Source organism: Aplidium turbinatum, chromosome 3 (assembly GCF_918807975.1).
Source record: "Aplidium turbinatum chromosome 3, kaAplTurb1.1, whole genome shotgun sequence".
Classification (NCBI taxonomy): domain Eukaryota; kingdom Metazoa; phylum Chordata; class Ascidiacea; order Aplousobranchia; family Polyclinidae; genus Aplidium; species Aplidium turbinatum.
Window position 1 is genome coordinate 29,011,231 of NC_137474.1, and position 15,040 is coordinate 29,026,270.

General features: G+C 40.0%; 1 protein-coding gene across 3 annotated transcripts in view; it reads left to right on the plus strand.

Annotated features, from left to right (window-relative positions):
• The window catches only part of LOC145767289 (alkylglycerol monooxygenase-like), a 37,028-nt gene that overhangs the window by 13,961 nt on the left and 8,027 nt on the right, over window positions 1-15,040 (plus strand). The window contains exons 2-3 of one of the 3 annotated variants that reach the window (XM_082579081.1): window positions 12,458-13,159; window positions 13,464-13,618. In XM_082579081.1, the coding sequence (XP_082435207.1) occupies window positions 13,119-13,159; window positions 13,464-13,618 (196 nt within the window). In that variant the 5' untranslated portion in view covers window positions 12,458-13,118. Of the gene's footprint in view, window positions 1-12,144; window positions 13,160-13,463; window positions 13,619-15,040 lie in introns of those variants that run through there. The other 2 variants (XM_082579082.1, XM_082579080.1) reach the window with 2 other exon arrangements.

A 15,040-nucleotide genomic window follows, 5' to 3' on the forward strand; every position in this document is an offset into this window, starting at 1 on the left:
GATGTCTAAGAGTTCGTCTCGGATAGTTGCACAAATTAACCTACAGCTAAGACGAGAGGAGCTCCAGATCCAAGCTGAGGCCGAAGCAAGAGCTGCTGAGGCCATCGCGAGAGCTGAGGCCATACGAGCTGAGGCTGCCGTGAGAGCTGCTGAGGCTGCCGCGAGAGCTGAGGCCGAAGCGAGAGCTGCTGAGGCCATTCGAGCTGAGGCTGAAGCGAGAGCTGAGGCCGAAGCGAGAGCAGCTGAGGCCGCCGCGAGAGCCGAAGCTAGAGCTGCTGAGTTCGCACTCAAAGACGCTCAGTTGAAGGCTGAACAACGTAAAGAGGTAGTTTTAGCTGAATATCGATCAGAGGCGGGCTCCCGGCGTAGCTCTAGGAAGAGCTCTTCTAGGCATTCCAGAAATGAACATCAATCGCAGTTTAATTTACATAACCTTTTCCAAACGCCCGTTCAACCTGTGAGTGGACCAGGGCAATCCACACGTTTTCCAGCTGTTTCAGGAGGTCTTGGGGCCGCGGCTAAGGGTCTTCCGAATGCTGTAGAGCCAAGGTCTGCGAATTACAACCGAACTTCTCCCCCAGAGCGTACAGGTCACGGGGCCGCCATTAGTAGTAATGCTTTGCCCCCTTCACAGTTCTCTGCGCCGCTAGGTTTTGATCGCCCAGCTACACGTAATTTGGGTGGTTGTGAGAGGCGTATCGCGTCTGATCGGGCTGTGCATGTGACTGAGCCCACTCAGCCCCTTAAGGGATATAGCTTGTCTTCTCCTGCTAAATCGAGTTCTCAACAGCAGGATTGCTTTTTTGAATACCAAAATAGTAGGACGTTTTTCGATAAGGCGGCCTTGATTGGTTACGATGGTAATAATATGCCATTTATCTTCTTTAAAAATCGTGTTACGGCCTTAATGGCAGCTTCGCCCTTTAAGGGGACTTGTTTGACTTTGTTACAAGCAGCTTGTGTTAGAACAGCTGCGCAAACGATTGCTAATTTGGTTTCTGACACCCCTGGCTTGTCAGAGGAAGACAGGATAGAAATGTCGTTAGCTCGCTTGTCCCAGCGTTTTGGGGTTCGTGGAGGTCTTTTTGCAGAACCGGAAATTAGAAAGTATCGCTATGGTAGCAAATTGACTTCGACCTCTTCCAGTGATCTGAAAGAGTTTAAAGATGAATTATCGCAGTGTTTGCTTTACGCGCAAGCTTATGGTCAGCGTGACAAATTGGAAGGACGTTTTGTTTTGGATTTGGCTAAGCGACTCTCGTTTGACGCTAAGCAGCGTTATCTTGACTTTTTAGGTGATCAGTATGGTGGCACTGATGAGCCTACTTTTCAGAGTTTGTTTGAATTTGTAGTACGGGAGGAAACGCGTAAGTCGACTGATTTTAGCATTATGCTAATGGGCGATTCTGGTGAGTCGCAGCAATTTAAAAAGTTTGGCAAAGGAAAATTGCCTTCATGTCCGGTTAGGCAGACGTCCGTAAAACCCCATGATGATGTGATGTCAGGGAGTTCGCAGTACTCGACTGTTGTTGGCGCACCGCGCGGTGGTGAAGCCAGACGTAAAAACCTACCGGCATGCATTTGTTGTTCGTCACGTGGTCAAGTTGAATATCATTTTTTGTCTAATTGTAAAGAATTTTTGCGCTTGACACCTAAAGATCGGAGAGATGTCATTGTGAAAGCTGGCAAATGCTTGAATTGTTTGCGCCAGCATATGGTTAGGGATTGCGTTCATGCAAATAACTGTCGTAAGTGTGGGCCTAACAACGATAGGAAACACTATTTTCTTCTGCATGATTTTTATGTGACGTCACGTGATTCTCTGGATTCGGTTGGGAAAGATGATGCTCGTGCCAGAGTTCCTGTGCGTAATGTTAAGATTGGAAATGTTAAAGCAGCCTTTAACCGCGTTACTGCTGCTCGTGTTTTGAATCCAATGACTGGCAAATCGAAGTTGGTGTATTGTCAGCATGATCCTGGTTCGCAGTTGACGTTTGTTTCGAGTGACTTGGTGTGTGAACTTGACCTTAAACCGTACGATAAAGCGTCGTTTAAAATGGATACCCTGGCTGGTCAGAAAGCTACTTGTGCTGACCTTGTCAAACTCAACATCCAGTCGTTAGAGACAGATGAACTGTTTTGTGATATAACTTCGGTGGTTAACCCAGCTTGGGCTGATGATGTTAAAACTTTACCGCATAAACAAGATTTAAATGGTTTCCGTCATTTTCATGACGTGAATATGTTTCATTTGAATGATTGTAGTACTGTAGATGTACTGATTGGCAACGACAACGCTTATTTGATGTGTGCAAAAAAAGAACGTGTTGGTGAAAATCGTAGTGAACCACATGCTTTGCTCACTCCTCTCGGTTGGTTGGCTTGTGGTGGTAAGTCACCCTTAGAGGAAAGCGTTGCTAAAGTGTGCAGAGTGCAGACGTCTTCAGAGTCGGATGTCATCTCTGGCTTTCAGCGTAAAATTGAGTCTCGTGATATGGAAATAGCAGACCTAAATAAAGTCATTCAGGATTTGACGTTGCAAAATGAAACCTGTGAATTGTCTCGCAATGATAAGTTGGCTAGAGAACTTGTTGAACCGAATATTGAGTTGAAAGATGGTCGATTTGAGATACCTGTTCCGTTGAAGGAAGATATTGAACTACCTAACAATTTTGTGTTGGCGTCAGATAGAGCTGCTGCTTTAAGAAAGAAAGCTTTAAAACAACCTGAACTTCGTGATTTCCTTACTGACACCATGAAAGATCTTAAATCAAATGGCTATATTGAGCGTACTGGTGAAGCAGGAAATGTCAAGGGATTTGAATGGTATTTACCATACTTTGTTACGTCACAATTAAAAAAGCGCATTGTTTACGATGGCAAGTCTGAATTCCGAGGAACTTGTGTTAATGATGTAATGTTTTCGGGTCCTGACTTGTTAAACCCTCTGGTAGATGTCTTGGCTAGATTTCGGCTTGGTAGATTTGGTCTCATGGCTAATGTGACTAAATGCTTCTTTCAAATAAAATTACCTGAGTCGCAAAGGGATTTGTTTCGTATATTGTGGTTTGAAGATGATGACCTTGAAAATGGTAGGATGGTACCATTTCGTTTTTGTGTACACTAGGGTGTGACAGCCGCCCCGACCTTTTCAGAATTTGCCTACCTTTTTTTTGGTGGTGAGGTTTTACCTGTATAAGATTCCTGTAAAGTTTCAAAAAAATTGGTCAAGGTTTAGAGGTGGCCCGTGGCCACTAAAGTTTTGGGGGGTGCGTGATGCATTTTTAGGGGTGTTTTTGCTATATCTCGGCTCCTAAACATGATGGAAGGTCGTGCTATAGCTCAATCGATGCAGAATAAGCAAATTTGTATTAGACTTGTGAAGAAAATATTTGCCTAAAATGTGTAGTTTGCGAGTTATTTGAGAAAACCCCGTTTTTTGTAAAAATTTTGTGAAAAATTTTACATATGAATTGAATGTTTTATCTTTTTCACTTTTTTTCTTCCTAGGAACACCTGGAGAAGTACAGAAGCTGTAACTCTTCACAGTTTAAACCTAAGTTACCTCATGTTTTGCTTTGTTAGAAGCATAGAAACTGAACACTAACATTGTGTTTACTATTTAGGCAATTTTTATGGTGGTAAGTGCTAATTTATATTACATGCTATGTCATAGTTTAAAGATCCAAGGTATTATTTGCTTGACACAATTCCTGGTGAAGAAGATAAAGTCATTACTGGTTCACGACTACCTACTTGTCGTCAGGTCCTGCTGTTCTTTCTTGCATCATTCCACACCAACAAATACCTTGAGAAACGCTGCTAACGAAGCTGTTAAAGCAGTACTACCCTTTTACGCATATGCAAGAATACCTCACTTGCAATCTCATAAGATGGCAGAGGAAGTGATTAGGCTTCCTAATAGAAACTAAGCACAGGATGGACGATTTACAGCAACAAAGAATTTTAGTAGTGTGAAATGTGTTTATATTCTCACAGGTTTAGGGAGAACTTTGAGTCAATTAGCCATAAATGTTGCCATGCAGACCTAGACATCCCTGCACCTTTGCCAGCAGATATGAGGATCAAGAAGGAGATGATTGTGAAGATCTGCTATGAAGCCTTAGGCCAGAGATTTGTGAGGGGTGATTATGAGGAGCTAGTCAAACTAGTGCTTTTGTATCTTGGTGAAGGAGCTGACTGAGATCTTTGGAGGTTTTCTACGTCCGGGTGCTTGTCAGTTGTCACAAAGCCAGATGGATGGCCAAGATTTTATAATGCATCAAGATCGTTCTTCTGACTAAAGTTATTACTAGAGATCTTCCTGCAGGTTTTATATGTTCAAAGCAACAGTTAAAGAAAATCCAAAAATTTGTTCAGCTTGTATATTCCTATGTGTCATGGTGGCTAACTGCTTCTGTGTCAACTTCTGCTCCTTGCAACGACCTAGAACTTATCAACAACCTCCTTGAGTATGAAGAAATCAAAAGCAGTAGGGCCAAAGCAGCTCTTAAAGCTCTAAAGGGGCACATGTGGTATCTTAGTGAAGAACTTATACCCCTTACCCTTTCGATAGCAGTCTGTCTGATGGGACAAAGCAAAAAATTGTTCAAAAGCTGACAAGCTTCGAAGATCCTGGACATTCTTTGAAAAGAGAAGGAAGTGATTTTGGCAAACCCTCCTTTCCTTCCGTTCCTACAAAACCAACAGATGACTTGAGCTCCTTTGTTGGAGAATATTCTTGGAGCTTCTTCAGAATCTTGAGGATTGACACGACCTTTTTAAGTGTTGGTGTTGTCGATTAGTGCCAGAACGGCAGCTACTGTGAAGCAAAGAAACGGGTTTTAAATCTTTGTGTTGTTAATGATGCAGCAGAAAGGGGTGTCAAACTGTGCCAAGACTTAATTGACACAAGACAGAAGTTTCATTTAAAAATCTTCTTCAAGTAGTTCAGAACAGCAGAAATTCTATGCCCAATCAGCGTAAACAAAACTTACATCCATCTCGGTGTTGGTTTCTTACATTGTGATTTTTATCATCGCTGTTCCTAGTTCTCAAATGTACTTTGTGATTTCGTTTAACATTAAGTAAACATGTGAATTCATCATTTCATTGATTTTCCATGTGTTTTAACCCAAGAAGAAAATGTGCTAAGAACATTTTTCTCACGAATATGCAAAAAACGGGGTTTTCTCAAATAACTCGAAAACTACACATTTTAAACTGAACATTTGTTTACAAGTCTGATATAAACTTGCTTATTCTGCATCGATTGAGCTATAACATGACCTTCTATCATGTCTATGAGCTGAGATATAGCAAAAACACCCCTAAAAATGCATCGCGCACCCCCCAAAAACTTTAGTGGCCACGGGCCACCTCTAAACCTTGACCAATTTTTTTGAAACTTTACAGGAATCTTATACAGGTAAAACCTCACCACCAAAAAAAAGGTAGGCTCTGTGAAACCAAGTTTCAAAAATCATGGGGCGGCTGTCACACCCTAGTGTACACCCTTGGGGAATAAAGAGTAGCCCGTATATCGCTTGCTTGGCTATAAAGAAAATGATCGAGCAGAATCCCAGCAGTGCTGGTGAATTGACTCTCTGCAATATTGCAAATAATATGTACATGGCTGATAGCTTAGAGGAAGCTCAGCAAATCACTCATGAATCAATTGCTTTGTTTGATAGCCGTGGGTTTAAACTTGGTAAGTGGAGTGCTAACAAGGAGGCTATGATTGTCTTGTCAAATTTGGATAATGAGATGCTTTCACCTTTGATTCGTGACATTGACTTTCAGACTGAAAATATGACTTTGCCATCAGCGAAGACATTGGGTTGTGTGTGGCAAACCGAGTCTGACGAGATGCGTATCGCATGTTCCTTAAAGCCCTTAGCTAAACACACGCGCCGAAGTATGCTCAGTCAGCTTGGACAAAATTTTGATCCGCTAGGCTTTGGAGCGCCATTTTTTCTAAAAGCACGCCTTATACTTCAGCAATTGGCGATAGACAAGTTTGATTGGGACACCGAGGTCCCTGATAGCTTTGTTAAAGAGTGGGAGTCGTGGCTTCGCTCTTTGGACCTGCTTAAGGATTTTTCGTTACCGAGATGGTATTTTGCAAACTCTGGTGTGTGCAGTCCGGATGATATTGTTTCATATCAATTGCATGGGTTTAGTGATGCTTCGAATCAAGCTTTCTCTTCTGTTGTTTACTTACGTAGACTGGTTAACGGAGTTCCGAGTGTGTCTTTCGTTCTGGGTAAATCTACCATTGTTGTAAAAAATCAGTTTTCTTGGCCGATAGCTAGGAAAGAGCTTGTTGCCGCTTTGAATACAGCCAGACTCGTGAAGCAGGCCTACGAGGCATTGAAGATGCCCGACTGCCTTAAGTATTTTTGGTGTGATTCTCGTACTGTGTTGCAGTGGGTTAAAAACCCTGATTTACGTTTGAATAAGTTTATTACGCGTCGAGTTGAGCATATTTTATTGTTGTCTGGAGCCCAGGATTGGCGTTTTTGCTCTACCGATATGAACCCAGCTGATGTTGGCACACGGCCAAATCTTATTACAAAGAAAGAATTTCGAGAGTTGTGGTTAAATGGTTCTAGTCTTCTCTACCAGTGTGAGGAAATTCCATCTGTAGAAAATGCCACTCCAGTACCTGTCCATAGCCTATATCTTCGTGACGAAGAGGAGTCGCTTGACGTTGGACAGGGTGGTCTTCACAGATTGATCGAGGCCGCACCTTCTTTGTATGTTATGAAAAAGAGAATCGCTTATTTGGTTGCTTTTGTTGAATTTTTGTGCTGTAAAACGAGAAAGAGTAGCTTTGTGAAGCCAAAACTGGATGCATCTTATCTTAACAGTGCTTCAGAGTTGGCTGTAAAGTTTGTTCAGAAGAGCGTGTATGGCGATGTGGTACATTTAATGACCAAACGATCGCCGGATGCCCTTGAGGAAGTGATAAAGCGAGGTAGTGTTGGCGCTTCGCAACGTGAGAAGGAACGGTTGAAAGAATTACGTTCACTTAAAAAGTACAGACCTTGTGTAGATGACGCTGGTGTAATCCGCATTGAAGGGCGCTTAAGTAATTCTCCCGAGATCTCTCTTGAAGCAAAGCATCCGATTGTTTTGCCTTCGAAGCACCCCTTCACTAGGCTTGTTGTACTGTCGCATCATAATGGAAATGCGCACTGTGGAGTACAGCACACTTTGTTGTCTACGCGACAGAAGTTTTGGATCGCTAATGGTAATGCCTCCGTGAAGAGGTATCTTAATGACTGTGGTGTATGCGCGATTGAGAAAGCTCGACCTATAAGGCAGCTCATGTCTGATTTACCTTTGTCTCGCACAACTGCGCATAGGAAACCCTTTTTTGATTGCGGCTTAGACTATCTTGGACCTTTAACTTTCGTTGAAGGTATAAGTCACAAAAAAGCTTGGGGACTCTTGTTCACATGTATGGCATCTCGCGCTATTCATGTTGAGCTGGTTACGTCATTGTCGCTGAGTGATTTTTTACTTGCCTTTACAAGGTTTACAGATTTACGTGGGCAGGTTAATGCTATCTATTCCGACAATGGAAGTACCTTTCAGGCAGCATCTAAGAAGTTACCCGAGTTGATAGGATCAGCTGAATTTCACAACGCCCTGAGACAGAGAGAGATAAACTGGGAATTTATACCTCCGTATGCTCCGGCGCAAGGTGGCGCCTGGGAGGCAATGGTTAAACAATTTAAAATCGCGTTTTTTCACATTTTGGACTCTTCAATACGTAAGCCCAGTTTTATTGAACTGCTTACGTACACAGGCAGTGCCGTTCGGATCGTGAACGAACGCCCTTTGGTATCTTTGAGTGACGACCCTAGGGATTTTACTGTCATCACCCCTGCCTCACTTTTGACCCCATACTTAGACCCATACTGTGCTGTTGGGCAACCACATGATCGTGACCAATTAAGAAGGGATTATCGGTTCAATTTGTCACTTTCTCAGCAGTTTTGGAGTAAATGGATCGATTTTTACTTGCCAGGTCTTCAGGGCCGGAAAAAATGGCTAAAAATGGCCGAGAATTTGGAGCCTGGTCAACTTGTAGTGGTAGGTTCTCTCCAGGACATTGGTAAACGTGGGAAGTATCAACTTGGGAGGGTGCATGAGGTAGTTCCACAAATTAGGAAAGGGAAGCCTGTGGTTCGTAGAGCTAAAGTTGCCGTCTGCAACTATGATGAGAGTACGGGGAAAGTGAAAGTAGACTATGTGTTGAGGGATATTTTGTGCCTCGCCCCCGTAAAGAACACCTAAGTGTTAGGGTTTGAGCCTGGTTTTGTCTGCGGTGGCCGACACTTGTCTGAACCCAGAACAGTCGGTTATTATCGCAACCATGGTATATAGCGTCATTTTTTGCGTGTACCTACTACCTATGGTACCAATTTCATGTATCGTCGTGTTTATTCTTATTGCTGTTCATTCTTTGCATGCCCTTTGTATTTGCGTATTAACTTAAACGTGAGTGATTCAAACCATTTGTGTATCATGTGTTTTTATTCATTGGCTCACAATTGTCGTCAATTCTTTTTTAGTTATGCCATGTCAGACTGTCATAACTAGGGGCCGCTATGTTACAGACGGTTGTTCGCCTGGTCAAACGTCATGTAGAAACCGTTCGGGTCTACTGAATATTACGTCATGGAAATTCCTAAAACATGAGCCAAAATTGCACCATCGTCCGTAAGACTCGTGTCAGACCGGTTTAAACCTGTTTCAGTTTGAGACCTGTTTGGACATGAAATATTGCGTCACGAACTGCTCTCGTGCCTTTGAGTTATCACAAATTTTTCTGATTCATTCTCGAAGTTGTTTGTTGGAAGTCGGTCGCACATTTAACTGGTTTATTTGGTGCTTGCTAGCTGGACAAATTCTCCGTCTTTTATCCAAGTAATCTGTATCGTAGTGACAGTTTTGAGGTGTAAGGCGTTGCACCAGCCATTTCGATAGCCGCGGGCTAATTTTACAGAAATACACTGTTTGAAAAGAAGTTCAAGTGTGTGTTTCTTCGGTCATTATATACAGACGAACGGATTCGGGAACTTTATGTTAAAATTTTCCCACGAAGAGATTATGGTTTACCGCTGTGACCAACGGTATCAACTCGTTTCTGCCCCTGATGAAAATATAAACACCCTGACCATGTCAACACCTATGGCAATAGACGCAGCCATTGCCCCCCAATGATTTTCCACTGGAACTGCTAGATTTGCAGTAAGATGTGAAGCTAACATTATTCAAATGTGATCACTTACTTCACTTTTGGAATCGAGTCTCAGAGGGAAAGTACCTTATCTTGATAGCCAATGCTGAAAAATGCCTTTGTCTCTGTTCAACTCACACTCTGTTCAACCAATGGTTCAACTCACATGTGTTAAGCAATTCTCAGCAAAATGGTGGGAATAAAATCAAAATACCACAACTAGGGATGATAAAGACGTTTTATTAATCGCTTTTTTTGTTTTTTATACTATTTCCAATCGTTTCATACATTTTTTCAAGTAACAATTGTTTTCGTTTATCACAACAAAGAACTGCAAAAAAAGTGTTGAATTATACCTGCTGAATAACTTATTATTATAAATTAGTTTGTTGCAGTTTTGACTAAATTATGTAAGTCAGAAGTGTGGTCGTATGCTCAGCAAGTGCTACCAATGATGAGGACTGTTAGGTGTCAGTGGTGACCATGTTAACAGCCTACCTGACCTATCCTCCCCGAAGAAGTCAGTCATGTCTGAATAATGAAACTTCGGAATAAAAGCAGATTATCACCTCTACATCTTGTGATAGATCACTAAGATCAGCTTAGTTTGCACCAGAAAAACTTAAATCATGTCATTTAATCAACCCCTTTGTTATATACTTGTTTTATTTATTTTTTATTAGTTTGTTTGTTTCATTTCTTTCATTGCATGTAACCTATTATGACGAGTAGGCAATTATATGGAGTATTATGATGTTCTTTAAAGTCTAATTGGCGAATTTGCATTATAATCGACTGATACAAGTTAACTTATCGACAAAAAAAGTAGAGAGTAGAGATGTACCGATATATCGGTATCGGTGATATCAGCCATTTTTTTAGTATCGGTATCGGCAAAATTTGACCGATACTGTGGCCGATACTAAACATGTAAAAAAAGGCGTTCGCTGCGGATTTTCTGCAGAAGCAAAGATATTTTATATAGATTTTTTAAAGTAGTAACTAACATCACATTGATGTAGAAAAATAACAACCTGTTCAAATTTTTGATACCTCACACTCCCATGACTTCATGCGCGCACCTTTTGGCATTGTTTGCTTACAGTGATTCTTTCACTCAAACAAAACGTTTTGTTTCAGCAGTTTTGCGTTGTTCGATTCTTAAGTTGTGAAGGAGACTCAATTTCTCCAATATTTATCATTCTTTTCTTCGTGTTTCTTTTTTACTCTCAGCAGAGGACAAGACTAGCCAGGTAGCAAAAATGTATACTTTTGCATCGTTTTTACGTTGCTAAACGTTTAAAAAACCCATGTAACTTGGTTGTTTTTGGTAAGCTGGTTTTATCAGTTTGTGATTTAATTTCCACCTTTCGTTGTAATAAACTCACGTCGCAAGTTTAAACTATGTCATGGCAGAGTAAGTAGGCTCAAAATGATAGCAATGGCACTTCGAATCCTCACTAAACAGACTAATCAATAAATGGTCTTGTTGCGTCTAAGATGACAACCTCATTGTGAAGAAAGGAGCGTTCTTCCCGGCATCAGCACAAGGCTGAGCACTTACTAGTAGGCTACAGCGAGCTGTTGCGATTCGCTAACCATAACAGTGTAGCTTCCACGCTAGCCATTTAGACCATCCAATCAACTATGTGTTTCTCGGCAGCCGTTTTGTAGCAAGAATTGACATCGACAAGAATTGAAATGGCTAGTGTACGCCCGGACAGCAGAATAACTAACTTTTATGATTTAATTTAGGGTGCTTTTAACAGAACATTTTTGCACGTAAAGCATTAAATTACCACTTTGGACCCATAATTTGCTTGCAAAGCCCTCGATTACCTTTCTGGGCCCTTTTTCTAGATTACGGGCCCCCCAGGACTAAAGAATAACAACTTTAATGCTTGAAATCAGTCGTTTAGGATGGTTTTAACCAAACATTTTTGCGTGTAAACTATAAAACCACAATTTCGGGCCCCCAACAAACACAGGCTTGGGCCGTCAAGGGTACGCCGTACCCTCCGTACCCCCCCCTCTCATAGGCCTTGGTCATCTTAGGCGCAACAAGACCATTTTGATTAGTTTAGTGAAGATTCGTAGTTCCATTGCTTTCATTTTGAGCCTACTTATTCTGCCATGACATTGTTTAAGCTTGGTGAGTTTATTACAACGAAAGATGGAAATTTAATCACAAACTGATAGAACCAGCTTACTAAAAACAACCAAGTTACACGTTTTTTTTTAAACGTTTAGCAACGTAAAAACGATGCAAAATTATACATTTTTGCTACCTGGGTAGTCTTGGCCTGGCAAAAGCTTTTCAACCGAACGACAAGCGCCATTAGGTTGCTCATTACTTGTCGAATAGTTTTTGTACGACTACACAATTCACTTGGTTTACATTTTACATCTTATTATCAATTATGATAGCCTATTTGGAGAGTTTGCTCAAACACTTTATTAATTTTTCAAAAACCCCAATTATGATGTAATGTTTCTTCCCTTATACAGTCCTCAATTACGGTGGCCTTTCATTACTAAAACCTACTATTATGACACAACAATGCGGTTGAGATTGGATTCTTGAATCTTTAATAAATTATGCCAATTGAAAGCTTTTTTTAATAGTTTTATGCAAATAAGGTAAAACTTAGCATTTGATATAATTCCTTGCAAATACCAAAATTGCTTCTTTTTGTAACACCAAAGTATCGGCCAAAATATCGGTATCGGCCTAAAAAAGTGATATCGGTATCGGCCAAAATATTGGTATCGGTACATCTCCAGTAGAGAGTATTGCATTTATTTTGCTGCGGCTCTTTATACAAAATTTAGGTTTTAAATTTGGCCCCCATGCTAAAAAAGGTTGAGAACCACTGTTCTAGATATTACTTAGATATGTAATAGATTATACTGTATTTGAATAAGAACCTTCTGATGAGTGATGACCCAATAAGAGTGGAACAGCCTGTTAAGATTTTTAGTGAATAGTAACTGTATTTGATGTAATTCGCTCTGCTTGACTTTTTTGTAGTTACCGGTATTGATAGTATTAGTATTTATTGTTTAGTAATTAGTATATATAGAATATACACCAGTGGTTCCCAACCGGTGGGCCATGACGCTGTTTCCAGTATGCCATCAAATCAGTCACTGAATTTTGCGTTAGAGTGTCGTCATCGTATCTACAATTCTATGTATCAGCAGAAACTGTGAAAAAAAGCTGTTGCCTTCCACCACCACATGATTGTGTGAGTCCGTCTTCTCATCCCTACTGACTGTGAAATCCAAGAAGCGCAACCGACTGGATGTTGGAGACGACGTACGCTGCGCACTTCCTTCGACTGTGCCCATGCCCAGTATTCAACGTATTGTATGAAAACCACGAAGTGACAAGATGCAGCAGCAATCTTCTCATTGAAGTTGTGTTAATAAACTGCTAATTAATATTTTGTGTATTTGTCACTTTGTGTTTATCATCGCATAAGGTGCCGGGCCACTACAAAAATCTTCTTAGTTTAATGAGCCATGAGCAGAACAAGGTTGGAAATCACTGATGCATATTGTTAAATTCCCATCCGACTTCAATTTTAGTTAAATCAACGTTTACTTGCACAACTCGGCGATGATTTGTTTCTTTGTCTGCAATTCACCATGTGCTTGGTAGGCAGTTATCACTATCAGCAATGTACTTTGGACAAAGTTAAACAGAAACCTGGGAGTTAATCATTGTCTATATTTGATTTGAACTGCAAGTGTAAATTTTTTATGTGACGTAACATTGAAACTGTAAGTTAATTTTAAGAAATGTTTTATTTTAAAAACCTGTGCAGTTGCTGCTAGTTTCGCTTTGGCTGCAGAAAGGAAGATGTCATTTGGCTTGTGGAGCTGGATATTTTTATTTTCCCGGTATTGTAGCGCACTCCTACTTCATGAACATTTTAGAAGCTCAAAACACAAACCAATTTGAAAATGTGCTATGTGATGTTTTCACTGTATTAGGATAACTGCACGTTCGCCATGCTCAAAATGCTATGCTCCAACTCTGGTCAAGCCCACTTCGTTTTTTTTTTTACTTATTGAAACTGTCTGTAAAGAGCTCTAACAATGCATAAGGTGAACATATCGCTATATAAAATCAGTATTCTAGCAAAACAGCTGCTTTGTGTAAAAGAGTAAGTGTCCTCAATAATTACGTTTGCGATTCCTCCAGGTTGGTGAGCGAGAAGTCATTTGAGATGTCTATATACTTCTATGTTTATGACAACTGGAGGATTATTGATCTTCCTTGGGATTCCTCCATCACTTGGGTTCTTTCCTTCATCGGAATGGATTTTGCTTATTATTGGTTCCACAGGGCCGCCCATGGTGAGAAGGACTCCGTGGAAATTTGGTGTTCCTGCTTCGATTCAATGTTGTGAAATACTTTTACAAGAATGACATATTGTTAATTAGTTTATCATCTAGCCTACTCACCGTCTAAACTATAAAATGTTAAGATCAGCTTTTTTCAAATCGCAATTTTTCCATTTATTATGTGGTATGTCCTCTATTTTTTTTAAAGGGGGCAGTTCTACTTAGAAAAAAAAAAATTCAAACTTTTTATTTTATTGATATATATTGGAAATTTATCGTAGATTCCGAATATGCAGTCAGTTTTTACCTATTTGCCCTCATTAGGCTTCAAACGGAAGGTTTTCTGAACGCACCTAAGTTTAAAATGTGAATAAAAATTTGCATTTTTGTGAGAATGTTAGTTGCAAGATGTTTTGTATTTTCCCTTACAAAATCTAATAATGAATAAGCTAAATAGCGCCACCAGTATTTTGTTCATTATGTATATTTTAGTTGTTGTGAATGGACATAGAAGAAAAAAAGTCACATTTAAAGTCAAAAGCATAAATTTACCTAATTCTATTTTTCAAATGCGATTTACTCAAAATCATGTTTTTGTGCACTAAAAATGTTTCTTCTAGAAAACTACCTGTCAGAATTGGCTAAAATTTTTAACAGGGCCTACAGTAGGCCCTTACGGACATAATGATTGAGTTTTGTTTCAATATTCAGAGTAATAAATATTTTATTACCAAATCCTGAAGTCAAATTTGCTCTCGATGCATAGCAATTATGAATTTTTTTATATTTAAAAATATAAAAGAGTTGAAAGAAATCCTCTCTATCAATTTATAGCTAGGATACTCTACTAGATCACCATGCAGTTCGAAGTCCCTACCTCTAGCCATTTTCGAGTTTCTAGGGCTGCAATGGAGACAATCGGTTGATTTTATGTACAAATTCAAAATGGTATAAACCCTTAATGGATTGCCCCAGCCTAACAAAGTAAATATTTTTGGATAGCTTGTTTCCTCCTTATTCCGGCAATATATGGTTTGTGGGTGAACTTTTGTGTGGATTGCTGTTTATGACAAGTACGAAAAATGCGATTCTAAGTAGAACTGCCCCCTTAAATTTACTTTCTTCATGATAGAAATTTACCTCCAGACGAGAACCCTTGATTTATTGTCTCAGCTTGCAATGAGTTTGCCCTAATTATTTACATGGCATTCTTTGAACTGTAGAAACAAGAAAAGACATTACTTGAAGATTTTTAAACCTTCAGACACATGAAAATCACCTGGAACTTGATTTATAAACTAGCTTGTGTTAAAAACATCTGAAGCACGGGACATGACAACAAGTCATTTTATTGACATCATTTGAATTCAGATAATATGAAACCAAGGAAGTTTCCAGAAATATTTAATAAATAAAAAAACTACAATTCAACGT